The sequence below is a fragment of the Trichomycterus rosablanca genome, chromosome 14 (genome assembly GCF_030014385.1).
Source record: "Trichomycterus rosablanca isolate fTriRos1 chromosome 14, fTriRos1.hap1, whole genome shotgun sequence".
Lineage (NCBI taxonomy): Eukaryota > Metazoa > Chordata > Actinopteri > Siluriformes > Trichomycteridae > Trichomycterus > Trichomycterus rosablanca.
Window position 1 is genome coordinate 7,865,471 of NC_086001.1, and position 24,454 is coordinate 7,889,924.

The following is a 24,454-nucleotide window of genomic DNA, read 5'->3' on the forward strand; positions in this document are numbered from 1 at the left end:
AATTTATTGTACTACTATATTTCTATTGTTTTGAAATGACTTGTTCAGGGGTACTTCAAATGTGTGCAAAATACTAACAATGGATGAAGGCTAGTGGCTACAAAATCAACCTTGCATAATGCTAACTGGCTATATGTTTTCCTATGCTGGCATTTTTGGTTATATTACTGAGGAAAAGTACAAACCCCTTTATTTCGGACATGCTCATTGAGCCTTTGCATTTTGTAAATATTGTGTTTGTTGTTTTTACTGTATGAGCCATTATGGTTTTCACACGTTCAGCAGCACCCATGTGTTATATTTCAGCTATTGTACAGGATGTACATTCTCACCTGAATACCAGCGAGAGCAACACTCACACCATATACTTCATTCACTGGTTTCTTCATATGATCTGACAGATATAAACCAGCACTATTTCTAGAACTGCTATTTATTGGAAAAGCACGTTACAATTAGAGCACCGAACATTCTCTCCATCGCAGTGCTCGATTCTTAAGGCAGCACCTCAGGGTCTAGCTAAACACGACCCGAACTTACCACTGAACGCTTGAATGAACCTTGAACCTTAACGATCCTCTCCTCTCAGTTCCCCTGTCAAAGCTTCAGCTCATCTGCGATCTTACAGGCGATGTTCTTGAAGGCGATCGATGTACCAGAGATGCGCTTGAATCGGACGCCGTTGAGCGAGAGGCGCGGCAGCTTGCACACCTCCATCTCCCACTGGACCAGGTTGTCGTGCCGTGCGTCGCCGTTCACGCAGAAGAGCAGGAAGCGTTCGCGCTGCTCGAAGTCGCAGCCGTTGGCGTCCAGGACCTTGCGGATCTCGCGCATCATGTCGCCGGGTTCCATGGACGATGTCGTCTTCATGCTCCACGTGAAGCGCAGCGATCGCGGCTTGGAGTCTCTGCTCTCGTCTCGGGATTCTCCTGAAGCGCTCCTGTGTGCAAGGTGGAGGGTTTTGGTGGGGTCAGGCGATAGATGCGCCAATTAAGCCATTGGTGAACCAACTAACATCACAGCCTTCTTAGCGAACACTTAAGAAGGGCGCACTAGGTTGTGACCTGAATTAATAACCCCTATGTGCCTCAGCATACAGTACTTTACATGGCCAAAAGTATGTGGACACCCAGTCATGAGCTTTTCGGACATGCCATTTCACAACCAAGGATTTTAATACTGAGTTGGACCTCTTAGTGTAGCTATTAAAGCCTTTACTTTTCTTTAATTTCTGGAGAGTGATAGGCCCATTCTGTTAATAGGTTATTTGTCAGGTGGGGTACTGATGTTGGTTGAGGCTCGCTCCAATTCAGACGTTCCAATTCAATCCAAAGGTATTTAGTAAGTTAGGGTGTTGGGTTTAGTTCAGGACCCTGTGGAGGCCACTGGAGTTCTTCCACACCAAATTTCTTCATCACAAGGGTGCTGGGTTCAACCGTTTCATCCTGGAAAGGCTGTAGCGGATCTGGTTCCAACGGGAAACACTAGGCACAAGACATGAATACTCTGGACTGGGCACCAAACTATCGCAGATCTTTAGCCATCCTCCCCTTCAGACATAGCCAATCATGTTCGTGTATACAAACGCCCTAGTGTAATAGACTGCTGACCCACTGAGACGTTCTAATTGATCCCAGAGTTATTTCGAGAGGTTGAGACCAGGGTTTTGGACAAGCCACTGGGGTTCCTTCACACCAAATTCCTTCATCACAAGGGTGCTGAGTACAGATCAGGGCCTTGTGTAGAATTTCAAGAGCTTAAAAATTAGGAATGGTGTCCAAATACCAAATACTTTTGCCCATGTAATGTAGTTCAGTGCAGAAAATGACAGCACACTAAACCTTAACTGTTGTATAGGCAAGCAAAAGGGTAAAAATAGGGTGGTGCAATTCATTTGTTGGCAAAAAAAAAAAACTCACCTTGGCGTCTCTGTCTTGCCACTTGACTCTCCTTCACTAGGAACCCTTAAAAGCAACCACAACACAATTTAGCAGCACATACTGGATTTACTGGCATACATGCACTATATGGCCAAAAGTATGTGGACACGCCTCCTAGTGACTAAATTTGGATGGCTATGGATGATATTAAGCTACAAAGGAAAGAGGGAGTAATTCAATATAAATGGCCATGGCTTTGAAATGGGATGTCCAACAAGCTCATGGTCAGGTGTCCTAATACTTTTGTCCATATAGTGTACGTTCAGGTTACATTTTAAACCATGTCTTCTCCGGTTCCACTACCGCTGGGATTCAGGGTTTGAATCCCCTGTTGGCATTGGTCAGCTGGGTGTCTACATACAGACATGTGTGACTGTGTGTGTGTGTGTGTTGGGGGGAGGGGTGTCCGGGGTGTGTTACTGCATTGCACACGTGATTCCGGGAAAGCCAGACTAAGATAAAGCCGTGGTAAAACATGAAAACGTGGTAAAACGTAAAAATATTATGCAACAAACAACCACTTGGCACCACTGACCTGCGGGCAAACTTGGAGGTAATTTTGCTGATGATGCCAGTGGAAGTGCCACGGCGTGCCGGTGTCAGGTCGCTCGTGTCGTCGCAGAGTGTGGGCGAGGCGGGTGGGCCGTTGTAGGTGGCACTGCGGCGCTCACGTAGCTGGGCTCCATGGAAGGTGCTGCGACTGGTCGTTCCTCGTGGAAAACGAGAGTGTTCTGGAGTGCTAATGCTGTGATCGGAGGGTGAGGTGGGCAGAGGCTTGGTGTTTGGACTGGAAAAAGAGTCAAACGTTATAGAAAAACAATCGAGGACACTGTGAGGGAGCTGCGTATTTGTGGTCTTTGTTCTCACCTTCCTTTGTATTCAGTGTTGTCTTCTATTGGGGGCAGGGTGGTTTTAGAGGAGGCTCCAGTGGAGGACATGGACTTGAGGTGTCTCTGTCTTGTGGATGCCAGAGCTGAAGCAGTGCCTGGAGCTGAGGTAGTGCTGCCAGAGACCTCTGATAAACTGGACACAAGCAAATTCCACTCTTTAAAGCTGTACAGTAGGTTCTAAGTCGACTAATTTTGATAAAACTAAGCTGACGCTAGTTGTTTTAAAAATTCTAAATCCAAACAAACATATAGCTCCTGCCTCAGTGTCAGTGTTCAGCTTTTACATGTTTTTAACCCTGAATTATAGAAAAATAATGTAGTGCATTATTAAGAAACAGAACTTATTAATTAATTAATAACCCCTAAGTGCCTCAACATACAGTACTTTACATGGCCAAAGGTATGTGGACACCCGCTCCTGAGATTTTTAAACGTGCCATTTCACAACCATTGAATTTAATATTGATTTGTACCTCTTAGTGCAGCTGTTAAAGCCTTTGCTTTTTTGGAAAGGCTTTTCACAACATTTCTAGAGTGTGTCAATGGGAATTTGTACCCATTTTGTTAATAGTTTATTAGTAAGGTGAGGCACTGATGTTGGTTGAGACTCGCAGTAGACGATTCAATTCATCCCAAAGGAATTTAGTGAGACTGAGGTCAGGGTTTTGGACAAGCCACTGAAGTTCTTCCACACCAAATTCCTTCATCACAAAGGTATATATATATATACCGATGAGGCATAACATTATGACCACCTTTGTAATATTGTGTTGGTCCCCCTTTTGCTGCCAAAGCAGCCCTGCAACTGTGATGCACTGTGTATTTTGACACCTGTCTTTCAGAACCAGCATTAACTTCTTCAGCAGTTTGAGCTGCAGTAGTCTGTCGTCTGTTGGATCGGACCACACGGGCCAGCCTTCGCTCCCCACGTGCATCATGAGCCTTGGTCGCCCATGACCCTGTCGCCGGTTTACCACTGTTCTTTTCTTTGGACCACTTTTAATAGATATTGACCACTGCAGACCGGGAACACCCCACAAGAGCTGCAGTTTTGGAGATGCTCTGACCCAGTTGTCTAGCCATCACAATTTGGCCCTCATCAAACTCGCTCAAATTCTTACACTTGCCCATTTTTCCTGCTTCTAACATCAACTTTGAGGATAAAATGTTCACTTGCTGCCTAATATATCCCACCCACTAACAGGTGCCGTGATGAAGAGATTATTGCTGTTATTCACTTCACCTGTCTCACACACACACACACACACACACACACACACACACACACACACACACACACACACACACACACACACATATACTGTATATACCTGATTCACTTTTATATTTAAAAAAAAAAGGACATTTTAAGGCTGTATAGTGTTAGTCAGAACTGAGGTCTGTTGATATGTGCATTTACCTGCTGTCTTTGCCATTGGTGATAGCCACACAGCGGTCAGCTAGGCGCTCACACACATATGTGTTTCTACGTGCCATGCCCCCATTGGTCTGCATAATAATTCCAAAATGGGTTGAGTAACAGAGAGAAAAAAGGGCATTTAATATCTGATATGACATAAATGTAAACATTTGACCACAATAGAACATGTATTGCTAAGCAGTAAACCGAACATGAGGTTCAACCATAAGAAAACAATGTTGGCTTGGGTCCTTACTCCAGCTGTAGAAATGGCTTTTTTCCTTTCTGGGACGTTGAGAGGAGAGGCTGGAACATCAGGCTTTGAGCTGGAGCTCAGTAGCTTGTGTGATTTCTCACATTCCTCCTTTTGCTCACTGTCCATACAGCTGCGTTTACTGTAGGACACGACCGGTGGCATCAAGGGACCCACTAAAACATAAACATAAATCACTGAAATAATGAAAACGGTGAAGAATAATAAGTTTGTATAATAGAAAATTGTATGACGTTATTAATTGCTGTATGGTTATATGCAAACGTTTGGACACCTCTGGTCAAATTAAATTGTTTTGTTGATTTTTACATATTAATAGAAATTTTATATAATAATACACTGTAGCATTACATGAGTGTACTTTATAATATAAAAATAGCTTAAAAAGATTATACGCTTCTACAAATATCAGTACTCAGATCTATTGACAGAAGAATAATTAGCATAAATAATTCGAGAATCAAGGGCGACACGGTGGCTCGGTGGGTGGCACTGTCGCCTCACAGCAAGAAGATCCTGGGTTCGATCCCCAGGCGGGGCGGTCCGGGTCCTTTCTGTGCAGAGTTAGCATGTTCTCGCCTTGTCTGCGTGGGTTTTCTTCCGGGAGCTCCGGTTTCCTCCCACAGTCCAAAAACATGCAGTCAAGTTAATTGGAGACACTGAATTGCTCTATTGGTGAGTGGGTGTGTGTGTCTGCCCTGCAATGAACTGGCACCCCGTCCAGGGTGTTATTGTGTGCCTTATGCCCATTGAAACCTGGGATAGGATTTAATTGGATAAGCGGTTAAGACAGTGAGTCAGTGAGTGAGTCAAGAGTCAAGGCGCTCGGGTAGTGGAACGGTAAATGACACTAGCTCACACTAGCTCCAAATCAGCAGTGGCATTGGTCAGTTGAGTGTCTACATACAGATGTGTGTGTTAGGGGAGGGTACTGGTGTCCTGTCCGGGGTGTGTTACTGCATTGCGCCCAGTAATTTCAAGAAAAGCCGGACTTGCCCCGCCCATACTGACTGAACAAATGATAGAATCATAAATACACTAATATCTAATTTATTATTTATTTAAAAAATAATTATCCAACTGATTCTATACTACACATAAAATATGATTAAGTGATCTTATTTAGCTCTACTTAGGAAAAACTTGGCAACCCTGTAGGTGTGAACTGCATGTGCTTAATTTTTATGATGTGAATTAAAACAACCATCATCCAGAAGGCAAGACAATGACCCAGCACACATTTTAAATTGTTTTGATGAAAACTGGAATTAATTTCATGCACCTCTTAGCAATGGGTGTGGCTGAAACATCGGAACTCACAAAACATCACCACTGTGTGCATACTTCAAGCCATAGTGTAGCTGCACCGGTAAGCACCTTACCATTATCACTGAACCGCCGCTGCTGCTTCTGATTGGCTGATATGCTGCGCTGCACTTTGGCGTGTGTGGGAGACTGGCTGGAGCTGGTATTGATGTCACTGATAGGGCGAGGCTTGGGACAAAGGCTGCTGTTAGACACAGACTCGCTGGCTTCAAACTACAAAGAAAAGGAAAAATACAAAAAGGGGCACCCCATAAGGTAAACAATTCATGTTCAGATCCAAAATCAGTTGCACAGAGCGGCACTGATAAATATGAGTGACGGTGACTTGCTGTAACATAATACGTGCTGAATAATACGTTCTGAATATTCATTCACTCATTCATTCACTGTTTTACCACTGCTTTATCCTGGTTAAAGTTGAGGTGGGTCAGATTCATTGGGCGAAAGAGAGGATACACCCCAGACAGGTCGCCAGTCCATCACAGGGCATACACACACATTTGCAATGTTTATTAACTTGTGAGAGGAAACCGGAGCACTCAGAGGAAACCCAGACAGAAAGAACTCAAACCCAGGCCATTCTGGCTCTGAGATGACAGCTCTACAGCCTCCCCCCTCTACAGGCCCCCCCCCCACACACACACACACCCAACGTGGGTCCTCAAGAAGAGCCGGCTCCAGAAAACAGACGCCACAACGGCTCAGGGGAAAAAGTATTCTGGCATCATGGACTGGATTTCATCAGGCATCACAGTTTTAAAAGAAAAGCAGATTTCCCAACAGAAAAGCTGCCAAATCTGTAAGGAAGAAACCGTGACAAATAGAACACTTCCACCTGGAGCGAATTAATGCTTAATAAGGTGAAGGTTACTGTCATGTCAATCATCTGCACCTCCATGCAACCTATGTGTGCCATATCTGGCAAGGCAGACAAACATGATGCTGTAACCGATTTTAGGAATTAAACAGTAATTGTATGTACTATGTTCAGGAGTGTTTCGTATGATTGATGCAACTTACTGTTGCTTGGAAAATCAACAAAACATGAAATCTGACCAGGGATGTCCAAACCTCTGCAGAGAAACCTTTGCAGACTTTATGTTTCCATTCAATAAAAGCTGACTGCTTAGCTTGTACCCTTCCCTTTGCCTGGCAGGAATATGCACAGATTAGGCTCGGCTCTCCTACATAAATAGGAAAAATCAATAGCTCATTTCAGCAGGCCACTGCCATCATTACTGTATTATCAACTTACTCAGAGTGAAAGATAGCCAAGAAAACACAGGCTGTCTCAGTTACCACAGCTAATCACTGCTACAGTCATGAGCGCCAGACGTATTACACAATTTCTGAGCTCAGGTGTTTGATCCACCCAGTGTTAACAGGGTATAAAATCAATTATATGAAATAAATGATATGCCTTTAACTTTGTGCAAATAGTTTAGGAAAGGATGTTTCCTGTTTCACCATGACAAAGCCGTTTTGGTGTGGGGGAATTCCAGTGGCCTGTACAGAACTCCGAACTCAATAACATTAAACACCTATGGGATAAACTGGAGTGTTGTTATGTTATGCCTAACAGCACAACTGCTTTTTGGACTGAACGAGCACAGATTTTCACAGACGCTCCAAAACAAGCTCACAGTCCGGTGCCCTTATGGTTTTGAGCAAATATTGTAGTATTGCGAAATCTATACTGGCGTTACGGTTCTAATACACTAATAAGCTTTTTCGACTCTCGAGAAGCTGATTCTCAGCGTTTATCAGCACCCCGAGCTGCATAACACAAGTTTAAAAGTAAAACCACCACACAGTGAAGTAAATACAGCTAAACATAGATACATGTGGACAGTTTTAAAGTAGATTTGATAGTTATTCCACATAAATGGATGTTCGTGTCGTGGAACACTTTAGTGATGTTTTACCGCATCGCTCAAGCCAAGTGTTGAGCAAAGCGGCTATTCGTGCCGAGGGTCGCAGTGAGAGCAAAGCGCAAAAGGCTTCTCCTGAGTAAGCAACAATGGCGACAAACACGAGGGACGGAGTCGCCTTCTATAGTAGTCTTCTTATCACTAATAGTTGATCAAACATCATCCGCCATCATGTTACTACTCTTTACTTTCATTGTGCAGTGCGCCCACTATTGATGACGCATGCTTGGCTCCCAAAAACTGGTGGAAGCGCAAGCTGGTTCTCTAAAAAACACCAATGTTCGGAGAAGCCTGGACGGAACCAGTTCAAAAACCAGAGTTCTTCTGTGGAAAAACGCTAACAGTGTGCTATTTGTAGGAAAAGTTCCAAATCAAAGTAAGAAAAGCATGAACTTTTGATATTCTTTACAGGGTTTAGGTACTTAACACTAAACGTCATATTAAATTACAACTTAACAGCTTTAAATCTAACATTAAGTGTGTTTTACTATTACTAATACTACTAAAAAATACTACTGCAAGTGCTCAGGTGGCGCAGTGGTCTATTATGCTGGATCCGGGTTCAAATCTCAGCAGTGCTATCAACCTGCCCCGCATCTACATAAACATGGTAGGCTGTGCCTAAGGGGAGGGGGGTGGTCAAAGCTTTGTAATGGATTGGGGCCCTTACTACAAAACAGACTGCAGCAAAAGTGTAGGGTGTACTATAAAGTGTGCAGTGGATCATTTGTTCAAATAAGCCAAATAAGCAGGTCCAAAACAAATAAAAAAAACTGCTAATTTTGTTTAGTTTGATTTAATAATAAGAGTTAAATATGTCAAACTACAACAAAACAATGACCAGTTAAATTAGGACAGCAATCAAAACAGATGTGTAATTATTGAAACAAATTTAAAGCATGCCATGCTTTATATTCAGCCTGTAAATTTTGTGCTGGGGTTATCAAGTTTGTACATTTTTAGATTTAATAATAATACATGTAACATCATACCCAGTTCATTTCCCCTACATACTAACCTCTGGAGGTTTCTGACCCAATAGGAGGTAAGTAGCCATGACCTCATCGTATTTTTGTGCCTCAAGGGCATTCGTGATCTCATCTTTCGGAAATCCCATCGTCACCATCAGCTCTAAAAAAACATAGTGAGTAGAGGTGAGCTCCAGTCAGCATTGTCATCATTATTTTCCTGTTCCATACCAAATATCTCAATTTAAAAATGCACTTTTTAACTGTGATATTTAAAATGCAATAAAAACACATCTGTGATTTGTGATCAGTGTCATTCTCATGAAGTTTTTAATTTTTTTCTAAAAAATGTTTTTCACTGACCAACTTAATTGTACTTTGTTTAAAAAAATAAAAGTATTTATTCAATTTTTGTTCATGATGTGCCAATAGGAAGACAGAATTGGACTGCAGGCAGGCTACTCAAGCACATGCACTCTGCTTTAGCAGAATGAGGCCTACAAGTGCTTCATATTGCTAAAATAATCATAGACTTAAACATCATCTTAATGGCAGCATGTGTCTTTCTAACATGTGTAACTTGTTAGAAATGAGTAAATTGTTAAGGTTACGTATGCAATTACAATTTTAACATTTACCAAATGCTTTTTAATTTTTAATATTAGTAATAAAAAATACAGTTTATGGGTTGAAAACATTCATTCGCCAGTCCATTGCAGGGCAGACACACACACACACACACCCATTCATTTATAAGCAATTCATTGTCTCCAATTAACCTGACTGCATGTTTTTGGACTGTCGGAGGAAACCCACGCAGACACGGGGAGAACATGTAAACTCGACCCGCCCTGCCCGGGAATCGAACCCAGGACCTTCTTGCTGTGAGGCGACAGTGCTACCCACTAAGCCACTGTGCTGCCCGGGTTGAAAACAAACAAATCCAGAACAGAGCTTGTAAACCCCTGAGCATAACAGTAACCTGTTTAATTTCCATTTAATTCCCGTTTAATTTCCATTTTGGGCAGCTTCTTTTACATTTATTTTCTGTTTAATTCACATTAAACTAACATTTATTTTATTCTCTTTTTGGAATTGGATTTGGTGGAAAAAGTGCTCTTTTATTAGTTCATCACTGTACTGTCCTGCTTCATAACTATTACAGAGTTGTTTCGATTAGTAGGAACTGACCGATCCTTTTGCTGTCACTGTAGTCGAGCTCGGGTTCTTTGTAAGGCAGCAGCTCCTCTTCCTCATGACCCACGTTCATCCATTTATCCTTCATGATTTGCTAAAAAGAGGCAAGACATAATTTACATGCTCAGTTACACAATTAAAGAACTAGAAAAAGCTTAAGGTATAAAAAAAACAGTTCACGTTTACCTCTAAACTGTTTCTTTTTAAAGGGTTCAACACTAAGAGCCTCTTGAGCAAGTTTTCACAGTCTGTGGACATGTAGAACGGGATGCGATACTTTCCTCTCAGCACTCGCTCTCTCAGCTCCTAAAAACAAAATCAAACAACATAAAAATACCCTACCTAATTCATGGCCGTGAAAATCACCTCACAAACCGTGAAATGAGCATTTTACCGTGTAATATGCAATTTGTTGTGAAATTTAAAGTTTAAGGTTTATGTTTAGCAATTAATCAGCAATCAAGTGCCTCACGTTTAGTGGTTAATTTGCACTATGAGGCAATTCAGTTAGCAATCAGTTAATCAAAATGTCAATGAGATGTTGAAGTCTGAAGCAGCTAAAAACACGACTTGAGTAATTGAGATTGGAAAACTCCCAACCAATTCTGTGGACGCAGAAGGGGGTGTGTAAATATATATATTTTTTTTTTTTGCATTTTCTCCCTTTTTCTCCAGATTTTTAGCGCATCCAATTTTTACCCCAATTGCGTTATGCTTCCTTTCCACTGGAGCAGACCCCGCCCGATTGAGGAGAGCGAGCCCCCTCCGACATGTGCACAGTAGCCGACTGCATTTTTTCACCTGCACGAGACAAGTTCATATGTCGATCAGCTTTGTGCATGCAGAGCCACACCCTGATCAGCATTATTCCCCAACTCTGTGCAGACACCATCAACCAGCCAGCAGAGGTCGTAATTCGCTCAGTTATGAGGAGTCCCGCATATCCTACACTATGAACAACAGCCAATGGTTATTCATGCACCCGACCAGCCCAGCTGGATGACAGAGTTGAGATTCAATATGATGTATTCGAAATCCCAGCTCTGGTGTGCTAGTGTATTTTAGAGCTGCGCCACCTGAGCGGCCTGATCTTTGAGACAGAACACGAAGCCTCACACTGTCCCTGAATGTTCTAGGTTTACATAGTTGTAGGTTTACATTATATTGTAGGTTTCATTCATTCTATTATTTAATTTATGAGTGTTATTTAATGACTGCCGTGAAATGTGGCACTTCTGTAAAAATCAGTGAAATCTGTGATTTTTGAAAAATGAGGTCCGTGAAATGAAGCACATTTTAACGTGAATTAAGTAGGGCTCTACTAATAATATAACAACAGAAAAAAATGATAATACTACATTGTTTATTTAAAAAAAAATTATCTTACAATGATCAGGGTGGTGATGGATCCAGATCACAAGGTTTTCTGACAGACTCAGAGAGTGTGTGTGTACAGTAGCTTGGCAAATGCAGTGTATGCATGTATAGAAAAACATATTTAGCTGTATAGCAGACTAGAAAAAACATAAACACACCTTCAGGTTTTGGCCGTCAAAGGGTAGCGATCCACTGACGAGTGTATACAGGATGACCCCAAGACTCCACACATCTACCTCAGGCCCATCGTATTTTTTGCCCTGGAAAAGTTCGGGGGCAGCATAGGGAGGACTGCCACAAAACGTGTCCAGCTTACTTCCCACCATGAACTCATTGCTGAAGCCAAAGTCTGCGATCTTGATGTTCATGTCGGCATCCAGTAACAGGTTCTCAGCCTTGGGTTTTTAATGAAGAGCCAATACTTGTAAATTCAAAGTTTGTGGAAGTTAGAAGTCACAGAATTCTTTTAATATTTACACATTTTTAAGCGTAGAATGTGTGCAGCACACCTGTTAGGACTGATAGACTAGCTGCCAGTTAGGTACATGGTACATAGTGGCCATTTATGTATACCTACCATACCATGCCTACTATAAGATGTCAATGGACTGTGTCCTGTCCATTAGTGAAAAGGGGGCACTATAGGATTATCAGACATCATTGGGAGGGTATTCTGTTAAAGTATTCTAGTCCATTCTAATAACATCACTGTAATACCATCTAATGGCAAGGAAAGTAAGTGCAGCGTAGACTACATGGCTACAAGTTTGTGGACATCTAAGAATGAGCATGTAGGGCATTTATATAATGCTGCCCTCTTGTTAAATCATGTCTTTACTGACCTTGCTTTGTGCACAGGGCACAGTAAGACATAATAAAACAAAAAGGGCTGTCCTAGAACTTTTGCCAAAAAAGTTTGAGTGGCAGTGGTAGCAACAGTGGTAGTGGCAGTGGTGGCAGTGGTAGTGACAGTGGGAGTGGCAGTGGTAGTGGCAGTGGCAGTGACAGTGGTAGTGACAGTGATAGCGACAGTGGTAATGGCAGTGGTAGTGACAGTGGCAGTGGTAGTGACAGTGGTAGTGGCAGTGGTAGTGACAGTGGTAGTGGCAGTGGTAGTGACAGTGGCAGCGACAATGGTAGTGGCAGTGGTAGCGACAGTGGTAGTGGCAATGGTAGTGGCAGTGACAGTGGTAGCGACAGTAGTAGTGACAGTGGTAGTGGCAGTGACAGTGGCAGTAGTAGTGGCAGTGGTAGTGACAGTGGCAGCAACAGTGGTAGTGGTAGCGACAGTAGTAGTGACAGTGGTAGTGGCAGTGACAGTGGCAGTAGTAGTGGCAGTGGTAGCGACAGTAGTAGTGGCAGTGGTAGTGGCAGTGACAGTGGTAGTGGCAGTGGTAGTGGTGGCAGTGGTAGTAACAGTGGTAGTAACAGTGGTAGTGGTGGCAGCGGTAGTGGCAGTGATAGTGGTGGTAGTGGGGGCAGCGGTAGTGACAGTGGTAGTGGTGGCAGTGGTAGTGGTGGTAGTGGTGGCAGTGGTAGTGGCAGCAGTATTGACAGTGGTAGTGGTGGCAGTGGTAGCGACAGTAGTAGTGGCAATGGTAGTGGCAGTGACAGTGGCAGTAGTAGTGGCAGTGGTAGTGACAGTGGCAGCGACAGTGGTAGTGGCAGTGGTAGCGACAGTGGTAGTGGCAATGGTAGTGGCAGTAGTAGTGGCAGTGGTAGCAACAGTGGTAGTGGCAGTGGTAACAACAGTGGTAGTGGCAGTGGTAGCGACAGTAGTAGTGACAGTGGTAGTGGCAGTGACAGCGGCAGTAGTAGTGGCAGTGGTAGCGACAGTAGTAGTGGCAGTGGTAGTGGCAGTGACAGCGGCAGTAGTAGTGGCAGTGGTAGCGACAGTAGTAGTGGCAGTGGTAGTGGCAGTGACAGTGGCAGTAGTAGCGACATTAGTAGTGGCAATGGTAGTGACAGTGGTAGTGGCAGTGGTAGCGACAGTGGTAGTGGTGGCAGTGGTAGTAACAGTGGTAGTGGTGGCAGCGGTAGTGGCAGTGATAGTGGTGGTAGTGGTGGTAGTGGGGGCAGCGGTAGTGACAGTGGCAGTGGTGGCAGTGGTGGCAGTGGTGGTGGTGGCAGTGGTAGTGACAGTGGTAGTGGTGGCAGTGGTAGTGGCAGCAGTATTGACAGTGGTAGTCGTGGCAGTGGTAGTGGCAGTGGTAGTGACAGTGGTAGTGGCAGCGGTAGTGACAGTGGTAGTGGTGGCAGTGGTAGTGGTGGCAGTGGTAGCGGCAGCGGTAGTGGCAGCGGTAGTGACAGTGGTAGTGGTGGCAGTGGTAGTGGCAGCGATAGTGACAATGGTAGTGGCAGCGGTAGTGACAGTGGTAGTGGTGACAGTGGTAGTGGCAGTGATAGTGACAGTAGTAGTGGCAGCGGTAGTGACAGTGGTAGTGGTGGCAGTGGTAGTGGCAGCGGTAGTGACAGTGGTAGTGGTGGCAGTGGTAGCGGCAGCGGTAGTGACAGTGGTAGTGGTAGTGGTGGCAGTGGCAGCGATAGTGACAGTGGTAGTGGCAGCGGTAGTGACAGTAGTAGTGGTGGCAGTGGTAGTGACAGTGGTAGTGGTGGCAGTGGTAGTGACAGTGGTAGTGGTGGCAGTGGTAGTGGTGGCAGTGGTAGTGGCAGCGATAGTGACAGTGGTAGTGGCAGCGGTAGTGACAGTGGTAGTGGTGGCAGTGGTAGTGGCAGTGATAGTGACAGTAGTAGTGGCAGCGGTAGTGACAGTGGTAGTGGTGGCAGTGGTAGTGGCAGCGGTAGTGACAGTGGTAGTGGTGGCAGTGGTAGCGGCAGCGGTAGTGACAGTGGTAGTGGTAGTGGTGGCAGTGGCAGCGATAGTGACAGTGGTAGTGGCAGCGGTAGTGACAGTAGTAGTGGTGGCAGTGGTAGTGACAGTGGTAGTGGTGGCAGTGGTAGTGACAGTGGTAGTGGTGGCAGTGGTAGTGGTGGCAGTGGTAGTGGCAGCGATAGTGACAGTGGTAGTGGCAGCGGTAGTGACAGTGGTAGTGGTGGCAGTGGTAGTGGCAGTGGTAGTGACAGTGGTAGTGGTAGTGACAGTGGTAGTGGTGGCAGTGGCAGCGATAGTGACAGTGGTAGTGGCAGCGGTAGTGACAGTAGTAGTGGTGGCAGTGGTAGTGGTAGTGGCAGCGGTAGTGACAATGGTAGTGGTGGCAGTGGTAGTGGCAGTGGTAGTGACAGTGGTAGTGGTGGCAGTGGTAGTGGTGGCAGTGGTAGTGGCAGCGATAGTGACAGTGGTAGTGGCAGCGGTAGTGACAGTAAAAGTGGTGGCAGTGGTAGTGGTGGCAGTGGTAGTGGCAGTGATAGTGACAGTGGTAGTGGCAGCGGTAGTGACAGTGGTAGTGGTGGCAGTGGTAGCGGCAGCAGTAGTGACAGTGGTAGTGGCAGCGGTAGTGACAGTGGTAGTGGTGGCAGTGGTAGTGGCAGCGATAGTGACAGTGGTAGTGGCAGCGGTAGTGACAGTGGTAGTGGTGGCAGTGGTAGTGGCAGTGGTAGTGGTGGCAGTGACAGTGACAGTGGTAGTGGCAGCGGTAGTGACAGTGGTAGTGGTGGCAGTGGTAGTGGCAGTGGTAGTGACAGTGGTAGTGACAGTGGTAGTGGTGGCAGTGGTAGTGGCAGCGGTAGTGACAGTGGTAGTGGTGGCAGTGGTAGTGGCAGTGGTAGTGGTGGCAGTGGTAGTGGCAGCGGTAGTGACAGTAGTAGTGGTGGCAGTGGTAGTGGTGGCAGTGGTAGTGGCAGCGATAGTGACAGTGGTAGTGGCAGCGGTAGTGACAGTAGTAGTGGTGGCAGTGGTAGTGACAGTGGTAGTGGTGGCAGTGATAGTGGTGGCAGTGGTAGTGGCAGCGGTAGTGACAGTAGTAGTGGTGGCAGTGGTAGTGGCAGCGGTAGTGACAGTGGTAGTGGTGGCAGTGGTAGTGGTGGCAGTGGCAGCGATAGTGACAGTGGTAGTGGCAGCGGTAGTGACAGTAGTAGTGACAGTGGTAGTGGTGGCAGCGATAGTGACAGTGGTAGTGACAGTGGTAGTGGTGGCAGTGGTAGTGGTGGCAGTGGTAGTGGCAGCGATAGTGACAGTGGTAGTGGCAGCGGTAGTGACAGTAGTAGTGGTGGCAGTGGTAGTGACAGTGGTAGTGGTGGCAGTGGTAGTGGTGGCAGTGGTAGCGGTAGTGACAGTGGTAGTGGTGGCAGTGGTAGTGACAGTGGTAGTGGTGGCAGTGGTAGCGGTAGTGACAGTAGTAGTGGTGGCAGTGGTAGTGACAGTGGTAGTGGTGGCAGTGGTAGTGGCAGCAGTATTGAAAGTGGTAGTGGTGGCAGTGGTAGTGGCAGCGGTAGTGACAGTAGTAGTGGTGGCAGTGGTAGTGACAGTGGTAGTGGTGGCAGTGGTAGTGGCAGCAGTATTGACAGTGGTAGTGGTGGCAGTGGTAGTGGCAGCAGTATTGACAGTGGTAGTGGTGGCAGTGGTAGCGGTAGTGACAGTGGTAGTGGTGGCAGTGGTAGTGACAGTGGTAGTGGTGGCAGTGGTAGTGGCAGCAGTATTGACAGTGGTAGTGGTGGCAGTGGTAGTGGCAGCAGTATTGACAGTGGTAGTGGTGGCAGTGGTAGTGGCAGCAGTATTGACAGTGGTAGCGGTAGTGACAGTGGTAGTGGTGGCAGTGGTAGTGACAGCGGTAGTGGTGGCAGTGGTAGCTCAGTGGTTAAGGTACTGGACTAGGAATCAAAAGGTTGCCAATCCAAGCCACACCACTGCCAAGTGGCCACTTTTGGGCTCCTGAGCAAGGCCCTTAACCCTAAATTGCTTAAATTGTGTGTTCAGCCATAACTGTGAGTAGCTTTAAATAAAAGCGTCTGCTAAATGCCTAAAATGTAAAGTTGAAGCCATATTATTTATTTTGTATAATAAAATTTATACACCTGTTAACAATGGGTGTGGCTACAACCTGAACTTAATGTCGAAGGGTGTCCACTTACTTTCATATAGTAAAGATAATAGATATAACATAATAAACTGGCTACAGGTGCTAATTGTATTTTTATTTTCTCATTATTCAATTTAATAGCAAATACAATGCAAAACTGAACCAAAGCTCAGGCGTACCTTGAGATCTCTGTGCACTATTTTCTTCTGATGGCAGTACTGCACCGCTGACACAATCTACAGCACCAAAAAACAAGACACAACAAAACATCCAAAGCGACTTACAATGTGACTGTATACATTGCAAGCACTTGAAAATTAAGGACCTGAACCAGTGAAATTAATGACATCAGTGACCTGATGATTACTAGTCCTGTACCTAAACCACTAAGCTACAACTGCTACCAAAAGTGTTTTAAATATCATGTTAGAAATCCTGCTGTTTCCATTTATCCATTTATGCTGCTAAAATTTGTATGAACATGATAGAACGACCCAATGGTAGATTTAAATTTAAGCAGAATGTCTGCTCACAACACATTTATAAAGCAGTTGGCATTTACTGGCATATAGGCAGCGCTTTAGATCATTAGTATGCAAAGCACAAAATGGAAAAAATGCTTTAAAAAGGTCAGATCGACAAGTAGTCTGGACCATCACAGGAAACAGGCATACCAAGAATAAAAAAGCCCGGCAGATCAGAGCAATACCAGAGCAATACCAAACCTCCTAACAGCTTACAAAGATATGCCAGTTATACATGCTGACTCAGTTTTTCTGATTCATATAAACCACAGCTGTCATGAAGAGTCAAATGGCTAATTACTCATTTTTATACATATAAAGATTTGGTTTATACTTCCCACATTTGGGCTTAATCTAAAAAACAGATCTTCAAAAGCCCTTTAGTTTGTGATATAATTTTTGTAAGGGTGTGTTTTTTATAGAATTTAAAACAGTTTTAAGAATGTTATGTTCATGTTGTAAACATGTACCATTGCACATATATCCTAAATGTATCCACTAGGTGATGGCAGGTTAACAGATTTATACAATAACCATCATGTTTAGCTGCCCTGGTTCCAGTTTATTTTCTCCAATAACATATCAGAAAATGCTTGAATAATAATATAAAACCATCAAACCAAACCAGCCATCTACAAGACCAATCATGACATAAATGGTGTGTTCGAAAACCTAGTGAGCTGCCTTGCTGTCTTACTGCCTACATAGGCAGCTGCCTCAGTAGAGAGGATTCTAATAAGTCAATGACTTATAAGGCAGGTTATTCAAACTCGCTACTTAGACAGCGATTCCATCGGGTTTCGCTTACTAAGCTAACACAGTTAGCATCTTGCCATTCAACCAATGGGATGGGGTGGCACAGCGCGCTAGCATGTCAACTAACATCTCCCTTCGTGTACCGAAAACGGTTAAACCGTCCCTGACAAGCCGGAACTTGCAAATAAAAACAATTGTGCAAGTTAATACAAGTTAAAAATTAATAATCATTTATTAACATTAAAAAAAACTTGTTTCCCTGCACCGTCAGCCATGTTTTTTGTTTTTTTTCTGTGAGAGAAGAGCTGCCATACTGAATGCTGGGATTGCCTTGATCATTAAGGACGCTTCCGATGCTCACTCGTTCTTGAGTCAAAATAACATTGACATTTTAAGATGCCTTAATAGTGAGCATATTAAGGCATCTAGGATTTCGAACAGCCTCATTCTCGGGAGCACGCGTAGGATGACGTAAAACGCTGTCCCTGTAGAGAGCTCACTAGCTTTTCGAACACACACATGGTGTATTCATGGCTTGGTTTACCTGCCGGAACTTTGCTCTGGCTTCCTTCTCTTTCATCCTGCCATGAGCCACCAAGTAGTCAAACACCTCACCTGTTACAAAATACAACAGAGGGTTTTTACATCTATCACATACCCTAATGAAAGTGTTTAAATACAGATCCATTGTTTGATTTTTTTGCATTTGGAGCCAACTACTCCAGTTGACAACTACTGTAAGTCATAGCCCATGCCAGGCATTTTGCCTTGTTCACAAAAATACTAATGTGTTAACTTAAACAAGCTTCTAATGAGTAGATCAAATCCAGTTCCTTGAGCAGACATCTGTTGCTGTAATATGGAGAAACCCTATCCAACCTTTCTTTCCTCAGTTTGTTTGTTTATTAGGATTTTAACCTCATGTTTTACACACTTTCGTAGATACTAAACACACAATAGTTACTCATTACACAAAATTCATCAGATCAAAAGGTTATATAACACAGTCATGGACAATTTTGTATCTCCAATTCACCTCACTTGCATGTCTTTGGACTGTGGGTGGACACCGGAGCACCCAGAGGAAACCAACGCAGACAAGGGGAGAACATGCAAACTTCACACAAAAAGGACCCGGACCGACCCACCTGGGGATCGAACCCAGGACCTTCTTGCTGTAAGGCGACAGTGCTACTCAACTAGCCACCCTTCCTTCCTGTTAAGTGCCTGGCAACCACTGAGTTGCCAGGCAACTCTACATGGTGGTGGGCTAACCCATTGGACCGCTGCACCACTAAGTACAAATTACTTAATAATGTGTCAAAATTTCAAGTCCTGCCAAACACTGTATTAAGTGATTGTGCAAACACTCTTTTCCTACGACTTTCTTTAACAGTCTTCTAAACATGCAGAAAGTTTCTGAAATTTATGTTGGTGAAAAAGATGATAGTTGATTAACTCACCTCCACTGGCATATTCCATTATTAAAAAAAGTGTGCTTTCACTTTCAATGACTTCGAATAACTTTACTGCAAAGGAAAAAAGAAGAACGTGTTTTAAATACTACCAAATCCTAAAGTTAATTTGTTAAACCATTACATTAAATCAAAGTTGGTGAAAGATTGTTTAGTCTTTTAGTAGCCGGACGGCATTGTCTAAGGGAAAGGACACGCCACGATCATGACTGGGACAAAGCCATTGATAAAATGAGACAGGGCACAGTCATACTGGAACAATAAGGTCCTTCTTCTAACTGTTGCTACAAAGTTTCATTTATTTATAAATTTAACTTTTTTTAACTATTGTTTTTACTCCTGTTGCTCCTTTGAACTCTAGAAGAGATGTCCACACACTTTTGGTCATAAAGTATGCACAGATTCCTCTGAAGTTATCAGTTATAAGCTAACAAAAAAAACAACTGTACTTACCTATATTTGGATGATTCAACAACTTCATTATTTTGACTTCTCTGGTAAGCTGTTAGAAACAAACAGACAAACAAAGATTTTAGGGACTAAATTACCTCAAACAAAAAGTGGAATAAATCCTGATTGGCAAAGATAAGAAGACCATGTCTGTTTAATAATTGCTAATTTCTCGATTCTTTGGCTACACTTTGTGCCATCAGGGTTGATCACTGCCATACAAGTTAAATAGAACCTTTTCTGCAATGTAAAGTAAAACAATTGAAAGAAATTCTAAAATCATTTAAATATATTAGTCAGACAAAAATTTAAAGAAAGACTCCAGCAAACCACAGTGAGAGCCATTATTTTCAAATGGCAAAAAACTTGAAACACTAGTAAAATCCCCCAGAAGTCGCTGGCTTATCAAAATTCCTCAAAAGGTGCAAGAAAAACTCAACCAGAAAGTACCAAAGTCAAACATAGAACTCACACTATAATAGAGCTATCGGTCGTCCAGGCATCTACACAGACATGATTTGATATTTGTGTGTTTGGTTTGAGCAGGGATTGTGGGGAACTAATTGGTCAAAGCCCTGCAATGGATTAGTACCCTGTACAGAGTATTCCTGTGTTGTGCCAGGTGTTTCCCGGTGCCACAGACCTGACCAGGATACAGAGGTTGATAAAAATGAAATGAAACAATAAGAAGCTTAAACCATTTAGTGTGAAAAATAAATAAAAACATCTGAGCTAAAATATACTAAAGACAAAACATTTTCACTCCCACATTTAAATAAAGCAGTTGTTTATTTCCACTCATTTCTAAACCCACAGAAGAGGAGTGTCAACAGTTCAACCATTCAACAATGCTTAAAACGAGGTAAAAGGGTCACACACTATAAGCAAATAATGAACACATAAAAAATCTCTCTGACACGGACTGGTCCGATCTGTACCAATGACCTACATACAGCTACCCTGGGGCACCTAGTCTCCCAAATTCCACCTAATTAATGAAATGTAATTTAACAACTGAAGCCAGTTTCACAGAAACATATGTTCCTGGCACAGCAGAATCATTCATTAATTCTAGAGAATAAACACACACACACTTTTTTATTTTAGATAGATAGATAGATAGATAGATAGATAGATAGATAGATAGATAGATAGATAGATAGATAGATAGATAGATAGATAGATAGATAGATAGATAGATAGATAGCAAAAACATTCACAACAACCAAAGCTGAATGGTTACTTTACTTTAAATATAATAATGTAAATAGTACAGTGACATGTGACAGGTATTGCACAATGAGTTGGGCCAAAGTAGCTTTGCGGCCAAAAATTACTTTAATTTACTATTACTATGAAGTTCAGTTCAGCACCACCTTATCCTTGTCAGGGTCGTGGTGGATCCAGCTTCCATGTATTCACTGGGTGCTCGTGTGGCCCGACTGAAACAGCCGGGTTTCAGCCCCACTTATTATATGGTGTCTTGTCATAGCAAAATAATAAAAAAACTCCCCACTACGTTCCTTTCATATAATGTATTTACACTATCCACCCACCTTATTATTTGTGACAATTATCTGTATCTAATGACAGAACATCAGTGGAACCTTCCAAACTAAATGGTGCTGTTCTATGATACATGCCTTTGTGCTCTGAATTTTAAGGGTGTGCCAACCTCTGCACTGGGCATACACGTGCAGGCACACACACAGCCTCGTTTCCTGTGCACTATTTTTGATTCTGGTCCTAGTCTGACCTCTACTACCTGGGTGTATTATGACAGGATTTCATCATTATTATTTGCTCTGTACAGGATTAAAGCTGCATTGAGGGATTTGGGCACAGCAAACTGACAGCTTGTCATTAAATTTCCTAAACCACCGAGGGATCAGAACAAGGACGTGTCGTCTTATGAGCTCATAGAGGAAGAGCTCTGAATAACACAGCAAATAAAATAAAAATAGGGAAATTTTTTTTACTAATTACTTGTGAATTTGCAGTAGTAAACAGTGGGTTCCATCAGTTCTGCATTTGTAAATATTATGTATTGGGCCATGCATGCAGATACACTGATCAACCATAACATTAAAACCACCTCCTTGTTTCTACACTCACTGTCCATTTTACCATATAGAAGCACTTTGTAGTTCTACAATTACTGACTGTAGTCCATCTGTTTCTCTACATACCTTTGTAGCCTGCTTTCGCCCTGTTCTTCAACGTTCAGGACCCCCACAGGACCACTACAGAGTAGGTATTATTTGGGTGGTGGATCATTCTCAGCACTGCAGTGACACTGACATGGTGGTGGTGTGTTAGTGTGTGTTGTGCTGGTATGAGTGGATCAGACACAGCAGCGCTGATGGAGTTTTTAAATACCATGTCCACTCACTGTCCACTCTATTAAACAGTCCTACCTAGTTGGTCCACCTTGTAGATGTAAAGTCAGAGACGATTGCTCATCTATTGCTGCTGTTTGAGTTGGTCATCTTCTAGACCTTCATCAGTGGTCACAGGATGCTGTTGGCTGGATATATTTTTGGTTGGTGGACTATTCTCAGTCCAGCAGTGACAGTGAGGTGTTTAAAAACTCCATCAGTGCTGCTGTGTCTTATCCACTCATACCAGCACAACACACACTAAAACACCACCACCATGTCAGTGTCACTGCAGTGCTTAGAATGATCCACCACCTAAACAATACCTGTCCTGTAGTGGTCCTGTGGGGGTCCTGACCATTGAAAAACAGCATGAAAGGGGGCTAACAAAGCATGCAGAGAAACAGATGGACTACAGTCAGTAATTGTAGAACTACAAAGTGCTTCTATATGGTAAGTGGAGCTGATAAAATGGACAGTGAGTGTAGAAACAAGGAGGTGGTTTTAATGTTATGGCTGATCAGTGTATTGTAAAACAATCACTATGGAGACTGGCCCTACTGGTTAAAAACCTACTGGTTGAGAACTACTGTCTTAGATGATGTTTTTTTCAGATACACTGGCCAGCACTAATTAAAGAAGAACCATTAAAAACAAGTCTGCCATAAACTAAAAGACTTACAAGACTATTAGGAAGCTTCTAAGCACTTGCTGTTGTAAAGCTTGGTTGACTGTGGAAGGTGTCACCCATATACCAGCAGTTTTCCTTTCACGACAGCCTCTTAACCCATGCTGATAAAAATCCAATCCAGCTGTATCTGAGACAGTAGTAGCTTAGTGGTTAAGGCACTGGACTAGTAAATCAAGCCCCACCACCACCACCACAGTGCCACTGTTGGGCCACTGAGCAGAGTCCTTAACCCTCAATTGCTTAAAATGTATTTAGTCGCTTTGCTAAAATTGAGGGCAGTTATAGCCTAGCGGATAACATACTGGACCAAGAATGAGAAGGTCACTGGTTTAAACCCCACCATTGAGCGAGGCCCTTAACCCTCAATTGCTCAGACTGTATACAGTTACAGTATACAGTCGCTTTGGATAAAGGCGTCTGCTAAATGAAGAATATGTAAAGGTACTGTAAGTATATCTTGTATCTTTAATCTACCGCTGCAGACTTCTATCCACAGGAGGACTGTATCAGGAAGGAAGGGCATCTGGTGTAAAAACTGTGCCAAGTCTGACATGCAGACCAAATCTGCTGTGGTAACCCTTAAATACAGAAGCAGCCAAAAAAAGCCATTGTCCTCTGGTTCTTTATTCAACCCAATGGGATTTTTAGGTTGGATTCACTCTTCAATGATCATTTTTCCTAAAAGCTGCTACAAAGCTAAGCTAGTTTCACTATAATTTGAGAGACTTTTCTGATAATGAAGTCATTTCCCAGATGGTAGCCTTGAACAGGTTTCTAGTGTGCATTGGTAAATGATCTTATGCCAGATGCCATGCACAGTGCCCAATGCAGCAGATGGAAGACCCAGGGTTTCATGTGACTGCAGCACACACAACGTAGAGGATGGTAAGATATTTTAAAACTGAGAAGATTACAAGTGGGTATCAAACAGAGCTTATGCCCAACCAATGCACATCAAACTGCCAAACAACTCCCAAACACAGCTTCACTAACACTAACTATCTGGACCTTTAAATTTAAGATTCAATCAAAATTGAATGATCTTGTTTTTGCCACACAAATGGGCTATACTAAAAGTTAAGAACTTTGCACTTTTAAGGGGAGTCAATCAAATATTTGGCAATTTCCAAAGACCCAACATGGGCTATGGGTAGTTTAGGATAGATATATATGACATCATAGATTTATATGAACCCCCCCACAGGCTCACTGCCAAACCCAATGCCCGCCAAACTCCCAAACAACTCCCAAACACAGCTTCACTAAAGCTGACTATCTGGACCTTTAAATTCAAGATGTAATCAAAATTGTAAATGATCTTGTTTTTGCCCCACAGATGGACCATAGTCCAAAGAAAGTTGGGAAGATAGGTTGTGCCACCGCCCTAAAAAAATATTAAATTAAATAGTAAAACCGGAAAACTCCTGAAATCAATACTGGTGGTGGTGGGGATTTTGTTCTCTACTCTCTCTCTCGTGAATTTTCCACTATTTTTCCCAATCTAGTCATATCCAATTACCAATGTGTAGCTCCTCTATTGCTGCTAAAGGGCTGTACTCAACATGCACCCCCTCCGACGTGTGCAGATGCCAATTGCTTCTTTTCACTTGTCACACACTGCTCTCCATTATTCACAATCTCTGGTGCTACAACTGCAGCAGTAATGAGAAATCCCTCATTACTGAGATACCCAGCCGGTCGATAGCACAGCTGAGATTTAAACTCAGATCTCAGAGTTAGTGGGATAGCGCATTAGACCGCTGCGCCACTCGAGCACCCCACTGCATTTACTATTCGCTATAACATCCTCTAAGCCATGACTCAGCAACCTTCTGGAATGCTGCTCAGGGACCATAAGCAGACTTTTAGATGTCTAACTGA

General features: G+C 43.3%; 2 protein-coding genes across 3 annotated transcripts in view; one reads left to right on the forward strand and one right to left on the reverse strand.

Moving 5' to 3' along the window:
- Positions 1-414: 414 nt before the first annotated feature.
- LOC134327000 (serine/threonine-protein kinase MARK1-like) overlaps positions 415-24,454 on the reverse strand; it is a 48,438-nt gene continuing 24,398 nt past the window's right edge. Inside the window, exons 4-18 of one of the 2 annotated variants that reach the window (XM_063009091.1) lie at positions 19,508-19,556; positions 19,043-19,108; positions 18,124-18,194; positions 16,479-16,535; positions 11,482-11,718; positions 10,133-10,252; positions 9,941-10,040; positions 8,800-8,912; positions 5,907-6,063; positions 4,507-4,679; positions 4,251-4,339; positions 2,808-2,963; positions 2,476-2,727; positions 1,920-1,964; positions 415-940 (exon numbers count right to left, since the gene is read on the reverse strand). In XM_063009091.1, the coding sequence (XP_062865161.1) occupies positions 598-940; positions 1,920-1,964; positions 2,476-2,727; positions 2,808-2,963; positions 4,251-4,339; positions 4,507-4,679; positions 5,907-6,063; positions 8,800-8,912; positions 9,941-10,040; positions 10,133-10,252; positions 11,482-11,718; positions 16,479-16,535; positions 18,124-18,194; positions 19,043-19,108; positions 19,508-19,556 (2,028 nt within the window). In that variant the 3' untranslated portion in view covers positions 415-597. The remainder of the gene's footprint in view (positions 941-1,919; positions 1,965-2,475; positions 2,728-2,807; positions 2,964-4,250; positions 4,340-4,506; positions 4,680-5,906; positions 6,064-8,799; positions 8,913-9,940; positions 10,041-10,132; positions 10,253-11,481; positions 11,719-16,478; positions 16,536-18,123; positions 18,195-19,042; positions 19,109-19,507; positions 19,557-24,454) is intronic. The other variant, XM_063009092.1, reaches the window with a different exon arrangement.
- LOC134326578 (serglycin-like) lies at positions 12,107-16,460 on the forward strand. Its single transcript, XM_063008745.1, has 4 exons — positions 12,107-12,114; positions 13,583-13,698; positions 15,202-15,258; positions 16,441-16,460. Exons 1-4 carry the CDS (start codon positions 12,107-12,109, stop codon positions 16,458-16,460), a joined length of 201 nt encoding a protein of 66 aa, XP_062864815.1.

Coding starts and splice junctions, on each gene's coding strand:
- LOC134326578 (XM_063008745.1), top strand. Junction 13,699..15,201: donor TGGCAGCGGTAGTGACAGTG/GTAGTGGTGACA, acceptor GTAGTGGTGGCA/GTGATAGTGGTGGCAGTGGT. Junction 15,259..16,440: donor CAGTAGTAGTGGTGGCAGTG/GTAGTGGCAGCG, acceptor TCAATTTAATAG/CAAATACAATGCAAAACTGA.